This window comes from Saccopteryx leptura, chromosome 2 (assembly GCF_036850995.1).
Source record: "Saccopteryx leptura isolate mSacLep1 chromosome 2, mSacLep1_pri_phased_curated, whole genome shotgun sequence".
NCBI lineage: Eukaryota > Metazoa > Chordata > Mammalia > Chiroptera > Emballonuridae > Saccopteryx > Saccopteryx leptura.
The window spans coordinates 147,717,059-147,741,233 of NC_089504.1; the positions used below are offsets into that span (position 1 = coordinate 147,717,059).

The window sequence follows — 24,175 nt, forward strand, 5'->3', positions numbered from 1 at the left end:
GAGGTCCATGTAGGCATCAATGAGCCCTAAAATGGGCTGTTTCCTAGGCAGCTCAGGGAGAGTCAGGGCTAGCCTCACATCCAGTCACGCCAGTAAGGCCCAGCTGTCCACGCACTGACACTGTCCGCAGGGGGATCTGGATATCAGACTCTGGCCATCTTGCTGGTCTGATAAAACTTTCCTAAGATTATGGATCGGGACCAGTGATGGACAAGAAAAGGCCAGGCCATGGGAGCTTACCTCTCAGTCGTTCCTGGATAAATAGATATGTGGATGGAATTTTCTACTCTGTGGGTGGCTTTAATGCAGGCAGGGGAAGAGTAGAGTCACCCACAACATCTCACAAAATATGGTATTTGTAAAGAGGAACATGAGCTTAAAAAGAAAACGTTATGTTCGACCTACTCTGATTATGAAGAATGAAGAACTATGTAAGATGTTTCACTGGAAATGCTGAGGTCGCCGGTTTGAAACCCTGGGCTTGCCTGGTCAAGGCACATATGGGAGTTGATGCTTCCTGCTCCTCCCCCCCTTCTCTCTCCTTTCTAAAAAAATGAATAAATAAGAAAAAGAAAAAAAAAAAAGATGTTTTAGACCAGACAGGTTATTATCAGAAGTATAATTTAAATATCAGCTTCCATGAACTTCCAGAGTTCCAGAACACTGACAAATGTGTGCAGATCTGTCTCCAACAATCCAAATAGTGTGTAAATGCCCCTTCCCCATTAGTACTGCATCCCAAAAGAATGAACACAAAATTCATCAATACTTTTAGTTCATGTTTTTAATGTTTAAAAACTATGTTAATAGAGAGTAATAGAACAGAAGTTCTTACATTTCTTTATTTACACCACATCCTGGGGGGGGGACCTCTATTTGATTAATCATGAATAGTAAAGTTTTGTGACTTGATTCACTTAAATCATCCCTCTAAAATTCATTTACAAGGTTCTTACATGAATAAAACAGTGGCGTGCTACACATATTACTCAGATGAAGCCTGAAATACACTGGACTCCAGAAAGCGGATTACATACCAATGACAAAGATTCAAGTGTTTGGGGGAAAAAAATTACTTAAGACAGTCTATGGTGGCGTCAACATGGAAAATAAAAGGCAAACATGCATACTTTCAGAAGCTTGATGAAAGGATATTTTTTTTTTCCTCCTTTAAATTTGTGCTCCTAGTTAATGTTCAGATTCTTTTCTCCTTACAAAGATCGCAAAGTTTGGGAAATGCAGCGATTCAATTTTGAAAAAAAAAAATTCTCCTCCCCAACATCTATTGTTATAAATACTGTGTAGTGGTGTCAGCGTTAACTGCGAAAGAGCATTATGAAGAAACAGTTTGTCATTTTGGATATATCTATTTCTACATGACAATCATTTGGGTCTAAATATTCCTTAGTTGTAGCTCAGATGACTGTCTTTTAAATAATTGATCTTAATGTCAGTATAAAAAATCAAAACAACTATTTCCCAGATGCTTCTCTTCCTAAACAATTAATGTTTTTAGCCCCCAAGTTTACATGGAGAGAACTATGTTACCTGGGAGAAAATGTAAAATTTTCTAATTCCCAAACAAAACCACTAAGATCTATGAAAGCTTTTATTCTTGATATGCAGATAGATGCTAGACTTCTATTTTGGTAGGGATCAACAACTGCAAAAATATACAGCCTCCTATTTACAATATATTTACATACAAATGATGTATTTCCTACAATAAGCCTCAGCTGCATAAATACTTCGTTTCAAGAACACAAACTTAAGCCCTTCCTCCAAAAACAAAACAAAACAAAACAAAACACAAAACCCCAAAAGGAGAATGTCTAAGCCTGTGAATTTTACATATTTTTCAAGAAAGTTCCCTTAAATGTGGTGATATTTTTTGGTTGTTATCCCCCCCCAAATTTGTACCTGAAAGCCTTCTATCATAAATCTCTATATCTTAGAGGAAGTATGTTCAATTGCTAAAGGATTCTCAAATCTGCCATCCCTAAGAAATCATTTATTAACCTTGCTAAATCCTGTAGTATCTTCTGTTTTGAAAGAGGCTAGAAGTTTACTCTGAACTGAAGTGGGGAATTATATCCTTAAGGCTTATGCCTTTTCTAAGCCTCAAGCCATTTACATTGATAAACTGAGGGAAAGTAATGGCTTTTGCTCTAAGGCATAAAATTAAATGTCTTATCATATTGTAGACCTTCTCCCCACCCCACTGAGCCAGCATTCTGACACAGTGAAACGGAGAGGAGTAATACAGGCGTAGCTCTGTGTTCAGTGCAGACCTTTTCAGGAGAGAACTCACTTTAAAAAGAAGACAGGATTGATCACCACACAAGGAACCCAAACATTCTGCAGAACTTACTCCTGACATGAATTCAGTATTTTCTCGAAGGTTACATTTACAAAGGGATTTTTACTTCTTTTATTTAAAATTTTAGATTAAAAAATTTAAATTCCCCTAAAGAAACACACACACAACAAAACCCAGACAGAAAACCATGAACATGAGGCATCCTCTATTCGGGACTAATGGGGAGAACAAAGGAGAGACTAACTGGCTCAGAATAGTACTCCAAATTTAAGGACATCGAGATCACCTGGATGGCTTGTTAAAACCCCTTTCACTCCGCCAAACCCCATCCCCGCCCCCCTAGCTTCTGACTTCCCTAGGTCTGGGGCGGGGCAGAATTTGAATTCCGACAAGTTCTCAGGCACTGCTGACACTGATGCTGCTGATGCTGCTGGTCTGGGGGCCACACTTTGAGAAGCACTGGCTTAGAGGCTTGAATCCAACTCCAGAACAAAGTCAGTTCTAGTGTAACCATCTACAGTGTCCTCTGAAATACTGTGGAATCCTACCAGTCCTTTGTCCACCTCAAGCCCCATGACTGTCACCCATGTGTGGCTTTCTCTACAGGCTGTGCAAATGTAAAAACAAAGAGAGTGGGCAGAGAGCTTTTTCACCCCCATCTGATTACTGGGCAGCAAAACCATGATCTGTAGCACTAAACCCATTGAGAGTGCCGTTTGCTGGCTCCACTGACTGACATATGGGAGAGGCTGTGCGGCAACGCTCTTTGTGTGTGTGTGTGGTGGGCAGGGAAGGAGATGAACTCTAGGAGCCAAAGGTCCTACAACTAGAAGCACGCAGGCCAAGACAGACCTTCAGAAAAAAGAAGGTATCAATGGAGGAAGGTAGCTGGCAGTTTACAAATCATTGTCCTTCACACTCCTCCTACCACGGGCTTCTCTGGTGGTCCCAGACCTATTCTTTCTCTCCTTTGCTGGAGGCCTACTCAGAGCACTCTGGTCACCTCTAACTGGTGGCAGTCCTATACCCACCATCCAGCAGGTGTGTGTGGCTGCGGTGGGCAATCCAGATTCCACTAACAGGAATGGCATATTCTTGGCAACTCTGAACAAATACCCCTAGAAACAGTATTATATTTACTGGTTAAACTCTCTAACAATGTTGATATATTATCCAATTTTAGCTAAACTATGTGTTTGATAATCTTTTCTAGCTGGTCTGGGGGCCTAACCATCATATATAATCTGGTTTATAACACAAAATACATTCCAGGTTGTGAATAATCAACTGATAGAGTTCTACAATCTGATCAATTGATAAACTAGGGACTGCCTCTGCTTAACAAGGCTAAATTTCTTTCCTGTACACACTTTATTACCCCCACCTCCAATAAGTAACATTAAAGAAATTAGGGATTTACAGTATTCTGTATTACAATAACTAGAGAACAGTTCTAAATCCAAGGTATGAAATTGGCACTGTTCACTAGTGTTGAGATCTATCTACCAAAGGAAAACGTGCTGCTCCCAATGGCTAAGGTATAATAATCTTAGTCTACTAATTTAGCAGAATTGACTGTGTTGTTTAAATTCTACCTAACACCGTGATACATGTATTTTTGGCTACCAGTTTGCTATTCTGAACAAGAAGATTAAGAGCAGTATACTTTACAGCTAATCCCACACAAATGATGTAATTAATCAGCGATATTTGACAAATTACAGTTGGGTCTATTATATTCAGTCAACAACAAACTTAGATCAACATACAAAGAATATTTTAAAAACCTGTCATAGTACAGACATCAACAATAATGTGCCTCCTCTAAATAAATACATTTTAAACAATAATTATTCCTTGTACTGACACATAAAATCCAGAGATCCAAAATATCACTGAACATCCTTTTTCCCCCAAGAGTTAATGATAAATTTCTAAACTGACTTTGGGAGTGTAAAATGAATTGTTATAAACTAATGAGGAAGATAGTAGCATAATATACCTTGGAAACTGAATTATGAATTTTTTTTAAAAATGGAGAGTCATCCCACTATCTGGCTATTTCTTACTTGGTGCAGACAAGCCTCCAAGGGCCAACCGACTTAACTTGTTTTGCTGCTGAAAAGGACAGTGTATTTTACTGGGTTAGGTATTCATATATAGGTAGGTCTTCATATATAAATACCTGAACTCTGCCTAATGCGGATGTAACTCTGGGACATTACTTTAAAAGCTATGATGACCCTACCAAGAAATGCAGGAAATATCCTTTCTTTCTCCCCCAAGGAGCTCCGATGTCGGCCTTTCCTATGGGATATTAGTCTGTAAAGGGGAGAGGATGGTCCCATGTCACTCCCAGTGGGTGTGGAGGCCTCTGGGGATGTGAATGAGGGAGGAAATGAACCCAGAGCTCAGTGCCTGGAAACTCAGCCAAGAGTCTGTGGTTAGATTCTGCTCATCTCAGGGTAAAAAAATCTGTGAACTTATGTGTCTGAGAAATGAAACCAGAACATAGATTAAAACACAAGGCCTGCTTCAAGAGGCTAGTTCACAGAGCACACAGATTTCTTACCATGTAATGTGGACAATCCAAACACAGGTGACAGCTCAGCTAAAGGGGTAATGCGGTTCTGGGTTTCCGTTCCTCATTCCTTTCCAAGCTGGTTTGTCCCAAACTCTCTTCTTTCCCAGTCTCAGTGTAGCCTCCTTCCTCGCCCTTTAGGAGAGGGGTTGGGGTCAAAGTATGAGGCGACTCTGTCCTCCTGTGTGGGTTAGGTGGGGGCAGGCAGCAATGTCCCCCCTCCCTTGGCCAGGAGTGAGAAGAAACAGCACAGACACTAAGGTCCTCATCTGGGGGAAGGAAGGAACTCAGTGATTTTGTCACTAGTGCTCCTCAAAGACTATCTCTGAGGGTCTTTCTTTTTCTTTTCTTTCAAGGCTCTGGATGGATTGTTCAAGGAGAAGAAATAGGAATGAGGCTTATTTAAGATACAAAAATGTTATGTTTGTAATAACCTAAATTTATAGATATAAAACAAGTCTTTTAAAGACCCCACCCTAAAGTACCCAATATAAAACAGGAATTACTTAGCCTAGCTTATCCTTGGTTACTACATTATTCTCTGTGCAAGAAGCTGGTGGCCATGAGTAAAAGCTGCTGGATTTGTAACTGAAGACAACCTTTCCCCCCCCTCAACAGTACAGTGTAGGGTGTAGGGCTGAAGGCTAGCTGCATCAACATACTATTGTCTTCAGCAGTTTGGACAATCTTTTTCAGTATTCTTGTTCCTGAATCTCTAATAAAGGTGTCATGGGATTCCCCCAGTAGAAATTGATTCAGATCAGAGTAATTTTGACACAAGTTGACAAGAGAGAAAAAAAAACTTCATTTGCTAGATTACCCAATGTACTTGAACATATTTACCAAGGTAAGGATCACCTCCACCCCCTTCCCAGCTGAGAACACTTCACCAGAGCACATCTGTGCGTGGAGTGGGACGGAGCACCAGTGAGGCCACTGGACTGCTGGAGCTCAGCTGCCGGGGGTCGGAGCCACCTCCAATATCGGGCAGCGCTGGTCCAGCAATGGCACGCACCCTGTGACTCTCACACGGTTATTCCTGTGTGCTATGTTAACCAAAATAGGCAAATTATTTACAAAACCACTTTTTTTTCTCTGTAAAGCAAAATAAATATGTACAATTCAAGATTCTTTTTCTTCTAAAAAGGTACAGATAGTGTGAGCTGAACATCAGTAGGAAAATTATTTCAGAATCTGGTTCTATAATAAATAAACATGATTGATGATCATGTTTTCAAAGTTCTAAGAGACCATGAAGTCACAGAAAAACTGGAGAGTTGAAAGACAACTGGCTGTGGAAAGTATTAGGAAATACGACTGCATGACATGAAGAAAAATAAAATCCATGAACCTTAATGTGATCCCAAATCTTGGAGGGACACAAACCATTCTAGAAACAGGTCTCAGTTTTGCTACCAAGGTGTTATTCCATTTTAAGTATCCTGTAAATTTCTGTTTGCTTCTGTAAACTTGTGAAAGAAGTGATGAAGATTGCTGACGGGTGGGGACGTGACTGAGAAGCAGACGGGACAGGCTCCTTTGCTCGGCTGGTCTCAGTGGCCTTCATCGCTACTGGATGAACAGGCCCAGTCGTAGATGACCAATGGAATGCTCACCAGGGAAAACAACACCCCCAGGGCCAAGAAGAGGGCAGCCTGGATGAAGAGAAAGGCCTGGGTTATTTTCTGTGAGGCAGACATTGCCCACATACACCTGGGGAATAAATAGAAATGCTTTCCCTCTCCTTTGGTGTCTCCTTGTATTCAGAGTTGGTTATAACCGTTGCTGAACTGTAAGAATCCTTGGGAACCTGTGTGTGAATTGGATTCTCCAAGGATGGGAAAGTAAGAACTCCGGGGGAGGGTGTGTGTGAGTGGCAAAAGTAGCTTTACAGTTGTTCATATGGAAAATAACACAATAAATAATAGATGATAATACAAATATAAACTGTTCCATGTACTCACAATTGGAACTACATACAGAGCTGTCCTCTACCTTCTGTGTTTTAACTTTATGGTCACCTCAGTGTGAGTCTGTTCTACAGCTGAGATTACAACTTAAAAAAAAAAAGACTGGCTTTGGAAAGCATACAGGTCATTTCATTACTCTTTATCAACCAACCTCAGCTATCGCCAGCAGGCAAACATTTCTGTTTGAAAAGCGAAAAACAGATATAAAAGCAAAGTAAATTTGATCAAGTGAGATAGGAAATGGGTATCAAAAACTAAGTTACTTTAGTAGCAATTATGGATGGTGCCAGGTGGGGCACCTGACATATCAGGGGGACCACTTTGTAGAGTATCTGACTATCTACGCCAGGGGTCGGGAATCTTTTTGGCTGAGAGAGCCATGAACACCACATATTTTAAAATGTAATTCTGTGAGAGCCATACAACGACCCGCCCGGAGGACAGCTGTGATTGGCTGCAGCCACCTGCAACCATGAACATGAGCGGTAGAAAATGAATGAATTGTAATACATGAGAATGTTTTATATTTTTAACGTTATTATTTTTTTTATTAAAGATTTGTCTGCGAGCCAGATGCACCCATCAAAAGAGCCACATCTAGCTCACGAGCCATAGGTTCCCGACCCCTGGTCTAAGCACTATGCTGTCCACCTGGAATTAATTCAAATCATATTAAGTGTAAAAAAAGAAAACAACTGAGTTACTTCAAGGATTGATGAAGGCTACAGGTAGACAGGTTATTAAATCCAGAATCTGGAGAACACAAGATTACAAATCGTTTGGCCTTGAGACTACCCAGTGAGAACTCTGTGGGGAGGATGAAGCATCCTGAGAGCTGAGGGGCTGGGCTGGAGCCTGGAGGGCAGAACTAAGGGAAGCAGAGGAGGCCAATGGTGGGTTGAGAGGGTTGCATACGGGCTAGGCATCATGGGTCTGGTCTGACTTCCAGTGGGTCCTCAAACGGATAGGAGCCCTTCTCTAATGCTATTCAGTAGTTCCTACTACCAGTTTTATTACGGGAGTGGGGTTGGTGAAGCCCAGAGAATTCATGGGCAATAGGCCTCTGCCATTTCTGGATCTTAGTCTATTTTACCGCTGTCCCAGAGTGACTGCTCCTTCCTCTCTGTCCTGGTGAAGAACTCCTGGTAAGGGTTAGAAGAATTTGGGATTTATGGCCTCAAGGATAACCCTGTCAGGGTAGTAGATGCTCTACCAGCCTCAATACCGGGGTCCTTGGGTCACGACACAGCTCCATTCCTATGACATGATGTAACCCTAAATTGAAATACACGCTAGCCTAACACAAACGGAACACTTGCGCATTTAACAGTCCAAAATGGCGTAGGTTAGAGTCCTGGGGGAAGCTAACTCCCACACTCATAGGCAGCGTTACTGCGTATTCTTCCGCTGCATGCAACCAAACTATATAGTTTGCCTGCATAATCCCTAAGTACAATGTTAACAGCATAAACTGAAACACTTATGTCTCAATTTTTTAAAAAGTTTTTATGGGAGTGAGTGTGGTAAACTTGAAACATTGTATGTCAAGACTGTTGTAATGGAGAACCCGTGCACTACTTCTCCTGAATGCACAAGGACAATCCCTCCTGCCTGCGTCTCCTATCCGCTCTGCTGACTGAGGTAATACGTGCAGCTGGCATGCTTACACTATCTGGGAGGGCAGCTTAGGTGCCTGCTCCGAGGCCAAACAAAATGGTGCTCCAGAAGGTACTCATGCAGCAGCCACTTCACCCCTGCTTCCCTCACTGTCTCCAAGTGCACCACCTTGAAGATGCTCTTGAACTTCACCAGACCTGGAAACAAGAATCTCAATATAGAAGGGTAGCTTCTGAATCCAGGTCTGTTGCTGCTAAGCATTTCTGTCAAATCATAAAAAGACTCTTAAAGCTAACTCAGCCATTTAAGTTAAGGCATCACATGCCCCCTGAGCTGTAGGAAGGAGTTACACGACTAGGAATTGTACAGAAACAGCAGACTGCATAAAATCTCTGAGTCCCTCTCCACTACATTTTGTTGCTAAAGATCAGACATCACCTCAGAGACAAAGGAAGATAACCATCCATTCATTCTCCTGGTTGGCCCTGCCCGTGCTCAGAGCAAAGGCGAAGGCACAGTAAGAGTACCTGGAAAGATATTTGGAGGAAATAGAGAGGATTTTGATGAGATTTTAAATCTCCCAAGGGGAAAACTTCAGGACTGCTGCCTCCTTTCCCCTTTGAGGCTGCTAGAAGTACTATTAGATGGTAGAGATGGACTATTTATCTGATAAATTTAAACAAAAACCTAATTGGGCAAATTAGGGTGGCTGGCATAAGACATACCCAAATTCTTTGAGTTCCTTTATCTCCATCCTGGTTTGTGATTTTTAAATAAAGAGATGAAGGAAGAATGAAAATAAGCATATTGGCAGATGTAACTCCTGTAAAATAAGACAAAGAATAGTTTGAAGTCATTGTGGTGAAATTTTAGCTTCCTAAATAGCGGCTGTAGAATAAGTGTAAGATCACAAAGCCGTACCTACGACTCCAAAAATATCCTTCATGGAGGGTATGAAGATCACCAACAAGTTGATAATAACCAAGAGTATGATGGTAACAGAGATATGACGACATAGATTAAACTTTGTTTTCTTAGACAGTTCAAATAAAGATGAGCGAACCTGTGGGAAAAGAAACAGGAATGCCGTCAGGGCCGGCAGCTTCAGACATTCTATCCGCATTTCTCTAATAAAAAATCCATTCCATCAGAGTCTACCTACCCTATCTCACCGATCCCATTTTCTTTGTTTTGTTTTGTTTCGAGAAGGAGAAAGACTGAGAGAGATGAGAAGCATCAACTTATAGTTGCGTCATGTTAGTTGTTCATTGAATACTTCTCATATGTACCTTTGTGGGGGGGGGGGGGGCTCCAGCTGAGCCAGTGATCCCTTGCTCAAGCCAGTGACCTTGGGAACATGATGATGATCCTGCGCTCAAGCCGGCAACCTCGGGATTTTGAATCGGGATCTCAGTGTACCAGGTCAATACTCTATCTACTGTACTACCACTGGTCAGTCCCCACTTTCTTTCTAAAGAGTCTCAGCTGCACCTTGGGATCCTTCCCTGATGCAGTTTCAATGGCAGAGGAAAGCTCCCTGCAACAGGCGTTCTGTAAAGCGGGCTCCTGAAGACAGAAGGAAAGGCGGCATCTCAGCATTCTCAGATGGCATGGAGGCTTTGCTCACCGTAAAAAATAACACTGGCACTGTGAGGATGACAGCAAAAATAACAGCCAGCCGCACCGTCAGGATGAGAGTGTCATCTTTACTCTTGTACTTGTGAAGGAGGTCTGGTTGCACACTATCTAAAATGAGGAAAAAGAGGGTATTTAAGAGAAACAAAGCACACCACTAAATGACAGTATTTCTGAACTACAAAGAATTTTTAAACTATAGGGCAAGGAAAGCAAAGACCTAGGCTGGCAATCAAAACAATTCATAGAGTTGAAAGAAGAGAGTCCCCTGTGTGAGACCTGCTCCACTTGTCCATTTTACCTTTAATTAAAAAGAATTTCTGGTTATCACTAGAAGGAGCTACAAAGAGTGGGCATGCTTAATTTATACAAAATTAATCCTAGGAATAAACTGGAATTAAAAATAAGAAACTGAAACACAAAGCTATTCTTTTTTTAAAAAAAAAAAATTTATTCATTTTTAGAGAGGACAGAGAGAGGGAGAGAGGGGGGGGAGAGAGAGGAGAGAGAGACAGAGAGAGAAAGAAAGGGGAAGGAGCTGGAAGCATCAACTCCCATATGTGCCTTGACCAGGCAAGCCCAGGGTTTCAAACCTGCGACCTCAGCATTTCCAGGTCGACGCTTTATCCACTGCGCTGCCACAGGTCAGGCGAAGCACAAAGCTATTCTTAATCTAGATTCCACCCCACCCCCCACTTGGTGACGCTCATCAAACATCACTAAGCAGCCCCAGTCCTGCTGAGTGGATAGGCGGAGCCATTTTAAAACTTTCCTCTTAGAACTCAACTTTCAGTGGTCAAGCAGCACAGGTGCCAGCAAAACTTAACCACCATCAAGAAATAATCCTTCTCTTCCATGTATGTGTTTCTTATGAAAAAAGAGTGTTTTGCTTATGTACCACTTGGAACGTTTTCTCAGCTCTGAACTTCAGAGAGTATTATTTCAAAGACAACCAAAACTAGAGTGGCCGGCACCAAGTGCTCACTCCTGTGATGAGATCGTTTTCTTCCCCCACGTCTCCTTTCAAAGGCTTCTTTCTATATCTTGGATTTCATTCTGTTTAACCTTCTATGTTACTCCTTCAAATCTTTGCAAGGCTCCAACTTCCAGTGAAAAATTAGGCACTTTATTTTTAATTAACACGCAGTGTCATGAGTGTGGCACTCGGCTCTCTCTCACTTTCAACATCTGTCTCTGTCTCTCTTTTCTATTAATGGAATCTGACCCAATTCCCATACAGTTTTCACTTTCCTCAGTGCAGGTGGTATGCTTATAAAATACTATTTCTTTTAAGGACAGTATTAGGAGAATAATTACAGTACACTGTTTCAATAATTATTGCATTGTGCAGTCTGTGTGAATATGGGAAGGAACCATTGCCACTTGCTTCAAGTAGAAGAAAAGACCAGCAAAAGTAATGAGTAGATGTGTTGCTTTTTTAACTGTCATGTTAAAAGTTATTTTGATACTGCTTTTTACAAATTAATTTACAATTCCTACATTTATGCACTGATAGAGGTTACTTACCATAGAATGTCAGGTAGCCAAAAATGGCAGTCAAGAAGTACATAACAAACATGGCAAAAAAGGAGATATTTGAAACCATCTGCATCTTTTTCTGTGATCGACTAAAAACAAAGATAAAAGAATTTGAAAAAGTAAAAACCATGTTACCGAATTTAAACACCAGTGTTAACATGGAAGTGTTAGTGCTAACTTAGCTTTCTATCAGGGTTGGGCAGGTATGACCAGCTGAAATTTCCCTAGGCAATTATACCAGTTTAGAATAATTTCTTTTATACTCAATAGGTATTGTGAGAGAAAGAGCTATGGTACTAACAATTTCTTGAGTGTTCTTACCCATTCCTTTGAAAGAATATCAAGTTCTCATCTGAAGGGCAGAGAGTATTTTTTAATATTTGTACCTGATATTATCTCCACATTCAGTACTCACAGGAAAAAAGTCAGAATAAATTCAAATACAGTACTGTTCTCCCCACTCCAGAGACCAGAGGAAGAACTGGAACTTGACCTCAGGTGTTCTGTTGCTAGAGCTATTATTTAGGTTCCAGTTTGTTCACTGAATAGCCCCAGGGATGCAACTAGAAGTCTGAGTGTCTCCACAGCAATAAATCCCCAAAACATCACAGAAGGGTGGTGTGAAGGGTTCTGTCTCTTATGTCAAGTTTACTGTGGAAGTTTGGGTGAACAGGTGAACCTTTAAGTTTCTTTAATGGCCCAAATAGTTAATCTATAAGACTTGCAATCAATAACAGACTACCAATAGCATATCTGGTTGTGTTGTAACAGGGAATATGGAAGACACAAAAAATTGAGAAGAAAACACATAAGAAAATTACAAACTGAAGTTGGACTATAAAATGTAGAAGATGCCAAAGGCATGTGTAAATAACCTAAACACAGGATCATAAAGTTAGCATTGATACACCCACAGATAGGTAGATTTAAATATTTTAAAATTTACTTATATTGATTAAATATGAAAAAAGAATCATGACTGAATTCAATGCTAAATGACAACAACTTTATTTTATTTTATTTTATTTTGTATTTTTCTGAAGCTAGAAACGGGGAGAGACAGACAGACTCCCGCATGTGCCCGACCGGGATCCACCCGGCACGCCCACCAGGGGCGACGCTCTGCCCACCAGGGGGCGATGCTCTGCCCATCCTGGGCATCGCCATGTTGTGACCAGAGCCACTCTAGCGCCTGGGGCAGAGGCCAAGGAGCCATCCCCAGCGCCTGGGCCATCTTTGCTCCAATGGAGCCTTGGCTGCGGGAGGGGAAGAGAGAGACAGAGAGGAAGGAGGGGGAGGGGGTGGAGAAGCAAATGGGCGCCTCTCCTATGTGCCCCGGCCGGGAAGCGAACCCGGGTCCCCTGCACGCCAGGCCGACGCTCTACCGCTGAGCCAACCGGCCAGGGCCAACAACTTTATTTTTGTTTCAAAATGGTAATAGCTATATTATATATCTTTCCTGAGCTTAAGGCTATGTCACGATGACTTTTTATAAAGAAACTGGTAACAATAAGTTAAAAAAAGAATCAATGAGGAAATTTATAAGGGGACTTTAGTTTTCTCTAAAATAGTAATAAAAATATCCATAAAATCTTAATAATTTAAAATGAACAACAATATTCTTTTGTTTAGTTTGTGGTCTTAACATTAATTTCTCTCTGCCTAATTTACCAGTCTTTCTCACTTAAACCAACTGGCAAATCAGATATAATGTATTTAGCAGTTTACAGGTGAATCTGAAGTTCAATATATTCTACCTGCCAAATAAGTACAAGTAACATAAAGCAACACAAAAATACTTGAATTCTTCTAAGTAATACAGTATTTGAAAAACCAGATTAGCAAAAAATGCCCACATAATTGGCTACTTTATATTTTTACATCCAAAATATATGTTAGGTTTCTGGTTTTTCTTGCTCCCTCCGACCCTCAAACTACAGTGCTTGCTCAAGAATGGCAGAAAGTAACTGCTGAAGCTGGCAGTGAGTCCGCGGGGGTTCATTACCAGCCTATTTATTTTAATACAGTGCTTGCCTATTAATGAGGGGTTATAAAATGATTAAGATAAAAAACCTCTTACTCTTTCAGCTCGCTGTATATTGGCAGGACTGAGGGATGGCAGACAAATGCAAACGCAATTGTTGGTAGAGCATACACAGTCTATTTGAAAGAAAAAAATAAATATTAATAAAAAGGTATTTTTACCATAAAATTATATAGCTCCAGTACTTCTGAGCTGTCTCTTTATCTGACAGCTCTTCAGAATCCCTGGATTATTTGGTTATTAGGAGGGCTTTGATATCTAAAATGGGAGCAGCTTTTCTAAGAGAGCTTATCTAGCTTGAGACATCAGGCACTTGGCACAGACGGGTTTTAGATTCAGCTCACCTACAGCATATTTTACATACTCCAGACAGAGCATAACCCACATTTATAGGACGCTAACCATTACATAGCACTTTTCCTCCACTACCTTGCTGAGTCCCCACAACAACTCTGAGCAGTAGACAGACCACTGTCGTTCCCCTGACTTCCTCCAACAGGTTAGGTGATATGCTTAGGACTTCCCCCACTAATGTACTGCTCTTTGCTGTATATAGGGTGTATCTAATCAGACTTTAAAAATGGCATCTAAAAAGGGAATTGGTTTTATGTTCACTACTTTGGCTGAACCTTAGAGTTAGAGAGAGAGCTAGCTAAGATTTTTTAAAACTTTCATACTCAACATAACTTCTCATGCAAAAAGAAGCTGGAAGAGAAGGAAGGAAAAGCAGTATGTCTCAGCTCTCCTTCTGCCCAAGCACTGTATCAGGCACATTCTTACAAAAAACCAAAGACAAAAACAAGAAGACCCTTTAAGATACAGAATAGAATACTCGTTTTTACACACAGGGTTGGGTAACCTGCTTGAGGGTTCAAACCCGAGCCTAACTGGTCCCACAGTCCACTGTTCCCTATACTATTAACAATACCCCACTAGTATGAAAGTTTCTTAAGTCTTAAGTGCCAATTTGTGGTGGCATCTATACTTTAACTGTGCAAGCTGGGGAAGTTTAAGGTATTCCTTTTTGTCACCACCAGATAGGAAGCAGTGGGCTAAGGATGTTATTAATCTGTAACTGCTCACAAAAATTAGGAGATATTTTATAGCTTCATATTCATTTTGAAATATCCCCTAATTTTTGTGAGCAGTATATTTTTAAAGCTCTATAAGAGAAGTGCTGAAACAATTATCCAGAAAGAGATTTTCATAGAAAATGCTTAAGATTGTCCTACATGTAAACTGCATTAAGAGAGAGCATGAAAAATAATATTTGCATATTTCTCAAAGGTCTCTGAACTATGGAATTTGGAAGCAGGGATACTGTGTTCCTTTGAGATTGAATACATTCAAAACAGTTTAATTACTACAAGAATAATGACCTTAATAAAAATATTCTTTTTTATATTTAAGATTTAAGGAAACTAACCTTTGAATTGAAGGTAACATATTTTGGCATACACAAGTCAGCATTTGTTGAATTAGGACTTGTTGAATTTTGCTCTAGAACAGGACAGGGAATTTGAAATTTCTTGTAGATAACCTGGTATTAAAATATATAGGAGAAACAATATAGACGTTATCAAATAAAGCCAAAGCAGGAATAATTGCTACATGGCATTGTACTATGGCAAGACCGAACCAACCATTTCAACTAGCACTTACCACTATTAGGAAAAAAACCATACAGCTCAAGGAAAATCCACTAGTATAGCCAAGATACCCTAAAAAAAGTTAAAAAAAATTATTATTAAAAAATTATGATTATTTCATCTATCACCTTATTTTTTTAATGCATCTTTTTAAGCATAGTCTGGATTTCCAATAGTTTACATACATGCCAATGTACATATAAGATTTATTATTTGATAGTGCTACCTTATTTGGCAAAAAGTGACTTTAAATAAAAATACTACATTGTGTGTTTCGATTCCACTTCTCCCTGACACACTAGACTAGAGAACACAGATTTCCAGAATCCAGGGAAAAAGAGTGTCTCAAATTTAGTCATAGGTTTCTGTTGCTGTACTCTGATGGATAATAATTACGGTCAAATCCATTCCTCTTTATTATGCACTTATAGTGTGCATAATGACTATCAGCCACAATACTTCCCAAATGAGAGGCATGCACCAGGAAGATGAAGTGATTTCTAGGGATAAATTGAGCATCCGGGGATGTTTACCTTGCTCCCCTTAGAATGCCCGGCAGGTCTCCAACCACCGTAAACTCCAGAAAGGCAGAGTTAAGTGGCCTCTGGGGGGGCTGCACTATTCTCATCCCTGGGGGAGAAGAGCCCTTCTCTACTTAAACTGAAAAGAGTTATGAGAATATACAGAAAAGCCTAAACATAGACCCAGAAATCATAAAATTAAGTAGTTTTTTTTTAAAAGTCTACTTAGAAATCTTACAGAGCAGCTGCAGAGGCTCAATATTTTTCATACAAAACAAAACAAAACAAAAAACTATGGTTAGCAATCATTTTGGAAAGAACTTTCTATATCTGCCTGGAATTAGCCAGAATTAAAGGAAACACATTTTAGAGGCTTTACTGGCTGGCAGTGTGGCCAGATTATTCAATGAAATTCCCATCACATTAGGCACACTTGTCCCTGATTATAAAGACACTCACACACAAAAGTCAAAACCAAATGGATATGACTTAGTGATTGTTTTCCACTTTTGACTTTTCACTTCTCTCACTCCCTTTAATGAGGCAAATAATTGCGATATGATAATGAGGCAAATAATTGCGATATGATAATGAGGCAAATAATTGCGATATAATAATGAGGCAAATAGACTTTGATAATTTAAGATTAATTCATTATACTTTTGGCTTTAAATATAAGCAGCTTTCTGTCTTGGAAATAGATTTAAAAATCTAATTGTCTAAATAATCAGGGTATTTAAAAACTTGTATGAGGAGAATTCTATCTTTTGGACTTTTCTCAGAATAGCCTGCAAGCTGTGCTATTGGAAATAAGCCCTGTCTGTTGCTGGCCCCAGAACCACCCTCCTCCCTCTGCAGGCTGGTAGAGTGATTGCTTAGGAAGTCACCTACTGACCAATGTTTTTATCCCATGTTAAAGTTCAGACTGATTAATACTTGTAATTTATCCTCAACTTCATCTTTACTGTACAAGTGAAAGTAGAGGGCAAAGTGGTTCATTTTATTAGGTTTCTGATTCATCTGGGCACTGTAGCGACGCCGATAAAAGCAAGATCTCTCCTTACCTAAGTTCTTTAAGAGACACAGAGGGAGAATTATGCCAAAGGTAACCACTACCACCAGAAAACGGCCATCCACGTACCAGGCTCTGAAAGACATTTAAGCACTTAGGTCACATTTCCTTAGAAAGGGACTTTTTTTTCCTTACCTGTAAAACTTCACAATATATTTTAGCTAATTTTTTAACTATTATTTTTTATTATTACTTAGGTGCCAAACAAACAGTTGAACCCAATCACTCTCATTTACTACTGTCTTTCTCTCCCATGTGATGGAAGAAAAGAGATTGTTTTCTTTTCCTCCCCCATTGGCTAAATGTGGCATTCCTTTGAATTATTTATGTGGATTCAAAGTTGAATGCACACGTTGCATTCTGTTGGATTACAACTTGTATTATCAATTATTTAAAGAGAAAGTTCCTTTTTATTTTGCTTGGCTAATGTCACTAAAACACAAGTCACCACAGGTAGGCATTACTCTCTTCCTTATCTCTTGCATTTGACCTTGAATCCTGGTTATAGAACACTAGGCACTATGGCTTCGCTGATTCTCCCTTGAAAGATTACAGAGAAACTAAGACTGACAAGAACTGTTAAACAAGAGAGTCAAAAAATAACGGACATGCCAAATGTAGCTGCAACATTTTCCAGGGATAACTACATCTTTAATGAATGTGGCTTATGTAAATTTTGTTTCCAAAATGCTATGTTCTTTCTTTAAGGAAGAGTCTTAATGTTTTTTTGCAGGTTTGACTGCTGTCTTAAAACTATATATTTCCTCTATTTCACACAAACTTGATACAGATTTCAGGCTCTTGGGAAAATGCAGCATCTACCGTCTGCAGCATGACAGATGCATCAACCTTTTAAATGCTCATATTTAAGTGGTTCTCTCTGTTTCTTTTATTTATATAACTCCAGAGAAATTTGCTTTTGAAATAACAAACAATGAAGAGAACAGTCTGGGTAAAACTTTGTTTCAGCAATTTTCATAAAACAAAAACTTTGGTGAGCTCACATTTAAATTAAAAACATTTTAGTTATCTTACAAGGAAAAGGGGGGGGGTCTATAACTTACGAAAACGTCTCTTCCTTTCCCATTAGAAACTTTATGGCAGAGGGCAGTTCATTTTTTACTATGAAGAGGTAGCTCAGCATTGCTAGAGGAAACCGAGAACATGTTAGAAAGATGATACTAAGGCTCATGTTGCAAAGCTATATAAAAGGTTACCAGCGTGTTCTTAAGCTAACCTTCAGTAAGACAGAGTGACCGCTTTACTCTTGTGGTATCTTTGGTTTTAAATAAGTGACTGCAGTCTCTGCTTTACTTTCTATATGCCGTGTAGCAATGAGAATGATAACCCCTTGAATTATGTTAAAATTCATGTGGCCGCCCAACCACCAGAATTTGAACCCATAAAAAATGCTCACTTACTTTAAAGCTATGTATAAAAAAGCATGTTTGTTTCTGTTTTTACCTCCAGTGTTCTGTAGAGAGGTGGCTCCGAAGATTACAAACTTCCCTGTGGTGCCAAAGACCTGTTCTCCCAGCTTTTCATACACCATGCAGCCTATTTAAAAATCATATTTGAGAACATAATAAGAAATGACAAGGCTCTAAAAATTAAAAACAGCCAAGATTTCATCATGCTGCCGACTACTCCCCAACTTATTTTATGTTTTTCTCAGAATCACAGATAGCCTTCTTGGCTTTGCAAGGGTTAAGGCTTTCTCACTGTTGAACAAACTCTTGACATTTAAAAATATCAGACATGAGCACAGTTTCCCCCTTTTCAGGTTGGCTACAAAAGCTTTACAATTAAACTATTAGATCATAAGGCTTACTTTTGACTCCCTCAAATCGTCTTTTTACTTCACTACTGGGGGGAAATTCCCACTTTGATCTTATTCTCAGGTGTGGTGAGTATCATTAAAGTAAAGACTTAATTTAAAAATAAAATTCCTGATGGTTTGGATGAAAGGTTCCTTTTGAATGAATAACCTGAATGATTAGGCTAACAAGAATTATCTTAATCATATTTCATCAATGCCTCACATGTCCTAAACATAATTTAGAAACATGTAATAGTCATGACATTAGAATTCTGCTCATCTGTAGAATTTAGTTCAAAGATAAACAACTCACAAAAGAGAGCAGTAGGAGAAGAATAATTTCGCTAGGGTAAAATTCTAAAGTGTTCTACTAGCTTATCTTAATAAATACTAAAATTCTAAACCATTCTTTTTAAAAAAAAGTGTTTATATTTCTTTATGACAGTTCAGCTCACATTTTCAAAAGGTTCACAGAAAGTAATATGGGTCAGGCTAAATTAAACTTTTGTTTAATCTCTCATAAGACTGGTGTTTAAATCAGACAGTGGTTAGATCCTCAATTTATTACAAAATGTTCCAGTTAAATGGAGTCATCTATATACAATAATTGTTGGCCAACATGGTCTTAGCTAATGTAAAAGTCAAAGTATTACAAACATAATCCAGTATCCCAGGAACAGAAAATAAACACTTCAGGTATTACACTGCCCAGAGTACTGAAATCTTTTCATGGCACACTCCCTCCCTCCTACATGGACTCGGGAGTAGCATTTTCTCCTTGGAATTCGCACAAGAGAAAATGAAAGCTCTGTTTACTTTTAAACCTTGGAGGCTATACTATAAAAAACATGGGATCCTTGTTCTGAATTTATAAAGATCCAAGGAGAAACCAAAGCCTTTAAAATGAAGTCATCTTAAACTAGAAAAAAAAAAGGTGTAATTGAGGGTTTACTTTAAATGACAACACTATTATTCATTGTTCATGACAATTTAATTTATAGTTGCTATCTCTATTTTTCTAGGTAAATACTACTATAGGTCTCCCTGTGACTGTAAGTCAAAGTACTCTTTTTCTTTAATATTCAAGTTACTGAACAGGGAGTGCATCATTTATTCACAATATAGCCATCACAATCTTTCATCCTGGCTTTTACAAAATTAATCATAATATCACCTTACCTGTTTCCTTTGAACAGATCAAAAGGAGGTTTATTGAATATATAGACAGCAGTGTCACTGAAGACAAAAGTATCCTAAAGCAAAGAAAATAAGTCATGAAATAACTATAAGAGAACATACTCTGCCCTTACATTTTAGAAGGGCAAAATATTATTTATATGGCTAACATTATTTGTTGAGGGTGTCCAAATTTTGGAACCTATTAGTCACATTTAAAAAATCCTCAATAAAAATGTTATACCAAATAAAGAACTGCCCATTAAAATCTGAGTAACTAATAGTTTAAATCCTTTACATAGTTCAAAGCCTAAATAGCAATCTGGGATCATTTCAGTTGGATGACTCTAAAACAACATTATGAAAGAAAGCTTTTGAAGTCTATGGTACCCTGTTAGATCTGAGGAAGAAAGTGTGAGAAAAGAGTGTGGGGAGGGAGGCTGGGGGGAAGGCTTGCAGTGACCTTTAGGTCACTGACATGTGACTTTGGGCACATGGCTCAAACTCTCCCATCCCCAGTTTCCTCATGTATAATATAAAGGCACCAGCCAAGTCATGTCTAAAAATTCTTTTCATTTAATTATTCTATGGCTATTTATCAGGTTGTAGATTGAACCAGTGATAATTACTTTTTTTTGCACCTGGATCCTCTTGAAAGAATAAGCACCTCTTTTAATAGATGGGAAAATTCTGTCAAACACGATGAAACTACTTTTTGAATGATGAACTCATGTTTTTGTTTCAGTACATCTGGCTCATTATCAAACCCCCCTCAAGAAAAAGCACAGTTAAATGATGTGGCAGATTACATAGATTATTTCTGAATCATTTGGTTAAAACAGACAAAATAATTGAAACTAAAGCCTATTTATTTAAGAAAAAATTTCTAGTCCCCCAGGTAAAACCACTCACTTCCGGATGTAGGGAAACATATCTCTAGGACAATGCATTACTGTAATTGATTTCTTGTTTGAGTAATTGAGGCAATTATACTGCTCACAAAAATTAGGGGATATTTCAAAATGAATATGAAGCGATAAAGTATCCCCTAATTTTTGTGAGCAGTGTATTTTTCTAGCAAACGCTATTGAGAGGTAATTGGTCCATCACACAGTTCTCTCTGTGTGGGCTATCTCCTTCCCAAACCGCCCACCACCTCTCACACCCACTGAGTCACTGCCCTTGGGCCCAGCTCAGATGTCACCTCCTCAGGTGCTTTTCCTTATCCCAGACAGAAAGGCTGCTCCTTAGCTCTCTTAAGTATGACGGCATTTTCCCCTACGTGCAGTGGAACCGTGAGGAGATAAACAGGGAGTACAGAATGGTAAACTGCAGAGCAAATGGGCCAGAGATGGCCAGAAAACACAAGAGGGACAGAGCTCAGCAGAAGTAAGACAAACACTGGGAGAAAGAATAGAAAACCGACCACATTGGGTGAAGGTTAATAAATAAAGGGGACCAGCTAATAAAGGGGGATTTAGATAAAGATAGGACTGTAAGGAAGTGCATTCAGATATATACTGACTTAGCTAAGATCCTTGAACAGAAGGGTGATTAAGAGGGTAAGTCCCTTATTATTATCTATTCTGGTTAAGGGACACAAGAGTCTAAAAGCAAGCATTTCTTAACCAATCTAGTAGTTTCAAGATGTGTAATGGAACATGATCTGATATGCTCTGTCAGACTACCACAGAATAAAATACCATCGTGGTGTGATATTTCTTTCATCTTATAAGATAAACAATACTATGTTGAAGAAATAAGCTTTGAGTTTTCCTGAGAATTTACACATGATTTTAGGGGCACTGAACACTAAGTGGCAAGATCTACATGCACATGTGACAGGCCATCGATGATTTCTGTGTGGCACAGAGTAGCATGGGCTTCTCAGTTGGTGGTAGGATGGATGCAATGTGTTATTCTAGAGTGACTATGTACCCTGTTGAGTCAGTTCTCCTGGAACTGACCTGGGAAAGAAAGGGGATTTACCACTGGGCCCCGGGCTAATGAGTAAAGAGTATGACCTTGTAGGAGCAATGTGCCTAGTAGAAGGAATAATTACTAATTATCTACATAATGATTAACCAAAGGCCTGACGTCTAGAACTGGTTACTGATTAGCAAAGCCCCCCACAACATTCTAATGAAACTTCTGTTCCCTTAGCTAATAGACCCTGGGACCACGTGGTTCTTGCACATGGTTGCCTCTTGACAGATTTGATCAGGCTGAATCTCTTTGTAGACTATGCTCAGCTAGCCTGTGGCTCTTGGCAAGAGGTAAAGGATTTCTTCATCTTCTATCATTTATTTTTCTTTTTCAAGTAGAGAAGTGTTGATCAGGGAAGATTTTAGCAGGGAGTTCACCTATCCTTTTCCCTGCACTTAACCTCAGAATGGAGTGCTCCCACAGTGATGATAACAATCCCCTTGTTCCCATGTTTAAGAGACATAGTGTTGCACCTTAAACAAAAGGACCTATATAGTGAGAGTATGATAGTCTTTGCCTTCGGTCATCCAATCTCTAACTACTCTCCTCTCCATCTCTCTCCAAAGACTAAAACTAAATAAGAACAAAAATCTTTTTCTATCAGGTCAGTGAGAGGCAAATTCTTTACGTGAAAATCAGACTGCTTTGAGCTATAAGAGATTCTAGCATTAATGGGATTATATTTTAGGAAAGTATACCTCCTTGTTTAGATTCTTAGAAAGAAGCAATAAGTTGTCTAACTGGCTATAATAGATCCTAGAAGAGTTTAGAGGATCCAGTCAGAGATGGCACAGACACAGAAAACGTGACAAGTAAAAGAAAGTAAGCTCAGCCCTGGCTGGGTAGCTCAGTTGGTTAGACCCCGGTCAAGGTACATATAAGAATCAACCAATGAATGCATGAATAAGTGGAAATCAAATCAATGTTTCTTTCTCTCTCTCTCTCTCTCTCTCTCTCTCTCTCTCTCCCCCCCCTATCTAATATCAATCAATAAAAATAAATAAATAAAAGAACTGAAAGCAAGCTCAAGGACACAGACAACAAGAGGATGGTTTCCAGAGGTAAAGGGGGTCAAATATATGGGCTGGAGGAAGACCAATGCAATACACAGATGATGTATTATAGAACTGTACACTTGAAACTCATATAATGTTATTAACCAATGTCACCCCAATAAATTCAATAAAAAAATAGTATCTAGTCAATATAACCTTCTAAAAATTTTAGAGTAATCAACTTTATTTTTTTTTAACTTAAGTACTTTTTAGTATCCTTTGAGTGGTAATTTTTTCCCTCTTGGAGTAGGAGATATTTTGCTTCCAAAAGAAATTTAATAATAATAATAATAGTAATTTAAAAAAGAGCAGGCAGAATGAATTCAGAGAATATAATACATTATTTGAACATTTCTGCTATTTTGAGCATGATTGTGCTGTTATTTGTCCAACTAGATGTTTGTACACATAATTGTGGTTTCCTGGAAGAGAAACATTAGCTAGTATTCCTGTGCTAAGAGAAATACTAGGGATTCCTTTTTTCATTTCACCTGGATATCATGTAAACTTTTGCACTTCCAGCCACTGACCTGAAGTTTTAATATGGCTGGGGCAAAGCTGCTTGCTGGAAAAGACATTTCAATGTGAACTAAACCTCAGCAATAGGCAACTGAGTTGTCAAGGTATTGATATTTCAGACTTATGTTCAGCCTTGAAAAGAAGGGATCTAGAATATGTCACTGGTCCTGGGCCCTGGGGAAGCAGTGGCAGGAGAGTTAAGTCTTGTGAAGAATGTGGTCAAGGGACTTTTGAGAACCTGGTGTCAGCATCACTTTGGAAAGGGTGGTACAGGACATCTAAGGAGATTTTGTGTCCTCTGAAAAGAAAGAGGCTTGCTAAGAAACACAATTCTAGGTCCCGGCTGAGTTGTTCAGTGGATGGCATGCCAAGGTCACAGGTTCGATTCCTGGTCAGGGCACACATGAGAAACAATCAATGAGTGCACAACTAAATGAAACATGGATCATGCTTCTCTCTCTCTCAAAATCAATGGGGGAAAAAGAAAAAGAAACACAATCTAGACCCCTAGATTAGGGCAAGATCTTTGGAGACTTCTCTGTCCAGTTTTTCACCCAGGACAGGAAATTTCTATGCTCCATGCCAACACACAGGCATCAAGGTCTAAGTGTCTTCTGAGACACTGATGTAGTGTTGTGCGTGAACTGAGGCTGAGCTGACTACTGAGCTATT

General features: G+C 39.2%; 1 protein-coding gene across 2 annotated transcripts in view; it reads right to left on the bottom strand.

The window, feature by feature from the left end:
• Positions 1-766: 766 nt before the first annotated feature.
• Positions 767-24,175, bottom strand: part of SLC38A1 (solute carrier family 38 member 1) — an 82,784-nt gene continuing 59,375 nt past the window's right edge. For both annotated transcript variants that reach the window (XM_066369026.1, XM_066369027.1), the window contains 12 exons: positions 19,947-20,020; positions 18,413-18,505; positions 18,013-18,094; positions 16,941-17,023; positions 15,369-15,427; positions 15,133-15,246; positions 13,743-13,822; positions 11,651-11,751; positions 10,116-10,234; positions 9,410-9,551; positions 9,214-9,311; positions 767-6,556 (listed from right to left, as the gene is read on the bottom strand). In XM_066369026.1, coding sequence (XP_066225123.1) covers positions 6,455-6,556; positions 9,214-9,311; positions 9,410-9,551; positions 10,116-10,234; positions 11,651-11,751; positions 13,743-13,822; positions 15,133-15,246; positions 15,369-15,427; positions 16,941-17,023; positions 18,013-18,094; positions 18,413-18,505; positions 19,947-20,020 — 1,147 coding nt within the window. In that variant the 3' untranslated portion in view covers positions 767-6,454. The remainder of the gene's footprint in view (positions 6,557-9,213; positions 9,312-9,409; positions 9,552-10,115; positions 10,235-11,650; positions 11,752-13,742; positions 13,823-15,132; positions 15,247-15,368; positions 15,428-16,940; positions 17,024-18,012; positions 18,095-18,412; positions 18,506-19,946; positions 20,021-24,175) is intronic.